Source organism: Gavialis gangeticus, unplaced genomic scaffold (genome assembly GCF_001723915.1).
Source record: "Gavialis gangeticus isolate Ggan-Ray unplaced genomic scaffold, GavGan_comp1, whole genome shotgun sequence".
NCBI lineage: Eukaryota > Metazoa > Chordata > Crocodylia > Gavialidae > Gavialis > Gavialis gangeticus.
Genome location: NW_017728955.1, coordinates 235,282 through 236,565, shown reverse-complemented (window position 1 = coordinate 236,565; position 1,284 = coordinate 235,282). Strand labels below are relative to the sequence as shown.

General features: G+C 44.2%; 1 protein-coding gene across 1 annotated transcript in view; it reads left to right on the top strand.

The window, feature by feature from the left end:
* PGM2L1 (phosphoglucomutase 2 like 1) overlaps positions 1-1,284 on the top strand; it is a 93,512-nt gene that overhangs the window by 71,494 nt on the left and 20,734 nt on the right. Inside the window, exon 11 of the mRNA XM_019504233.1 lies at positions 361-490. Within this exon, the coding sequence (XP_019359778.1) occupies positions 361-490 (130 nt within the window). The remainder of the gene's footprint in view (positions 1-360; positions 491-1,284) is intronic.

Below are 1,284 nucleotides of genomic sequence, written 5' to 3'. Positions count from 1 at the left end.
CTGCGCCTCAGCTGAGTGGGACTGGGGGCCCCGCCGCAGGCCAGACAATCCTTTGGTGGGTTGGATTCAGACCGTGATTCGTATTTTGCTCATGTGACATCAGAAGGGATTTTCATATAGTAGAAAGTATAGGTTTCTGTTAGCCTGGAATTAAATTTCATACATCTTTCCAACCCATGACTCTTCTGTTGTCTGGCTCTCTTGGCAGATGGATGTACCTGCTCATCAATACAGTGACAGTTGTTGGACATTGTTGGATGCATCATGAGTATTTAAAGTTAAAGCTTTACCCAAGTAAAACTAATGGAAACAGCATAGCTTTTCTCTATAAAGTTCCAAAATAAGTCTTTTGATTCCTAGGTTTCCTGTGTGGCACTTCAGTGTTGGATAAAGATGGCGTGAGTGCAGCTGTGGTGACAGCTGAAATGGCATCGTACCTGGAAACCAAGAACCTAACATTGGCACAGAAGTTAATTGAGATCTATGAACTGTGAGTTCTCTTGTTATTTAATACATTCTACTTTCCTTTTATAATTTGCCAGAGCTTTGAATGACCAGTGACTATCCCAGTCAGAACAATGTCGGCCACCTGGCAATAGGATATTGTCCTCTATACAAAACCAACCACATGCGACCAGATACAGTATTCCACGTTACAGCAGTTAATTAAAGATGGAGATCTTGTCACTTGTGCTTCGTAGGTCAAAGGAGGCTGGTGGATTTTCTTCTTGAGAAGAGTGATTGCAGCAGTGTTTGGTCAACACCGATTTCACTCATACCTTACTGTTTGTTGCGTGTACCCAGATGTCTGTTCAGCACTGGGTTCCCATTACGCTGGGTCTCCTACAGACACCAGAGGAGTTTGTTCTAAAAAGGGAAATGTAGAAGTCCCTTGAACTTGCAAAGACATTTGCTGCTTCTGGCCTGTGAATTAGACTTTGATTTTGTATATCTCCCTTCACTGTTATCTCCGGCCATTGTTCTGACTACTGCTGAACTGAGATTGCCCTTTGAGACACAGATTATGGTAGAATGGACTCAGCACAGTACACACTGAGATTGGAAAATTAGCAGTGGCAAGGGCAGCTCAGTTGTTGGAAAGACTTTTCACCCCTCATTCCCTTAGGCCTTACTAGAAATCAGAAATGTAGAAAGCGGGGTGGGGTGGCAATCCTTTGGGCTGCCCTTTAGGTCTAGAAAGGGACACAGATGGAAGTGTGTTGGGGGTGGAGGCCCAAGGAAGGCTAGAGATGGCGTGGGTGTTGTTGCTCTGAAGATAGTAAC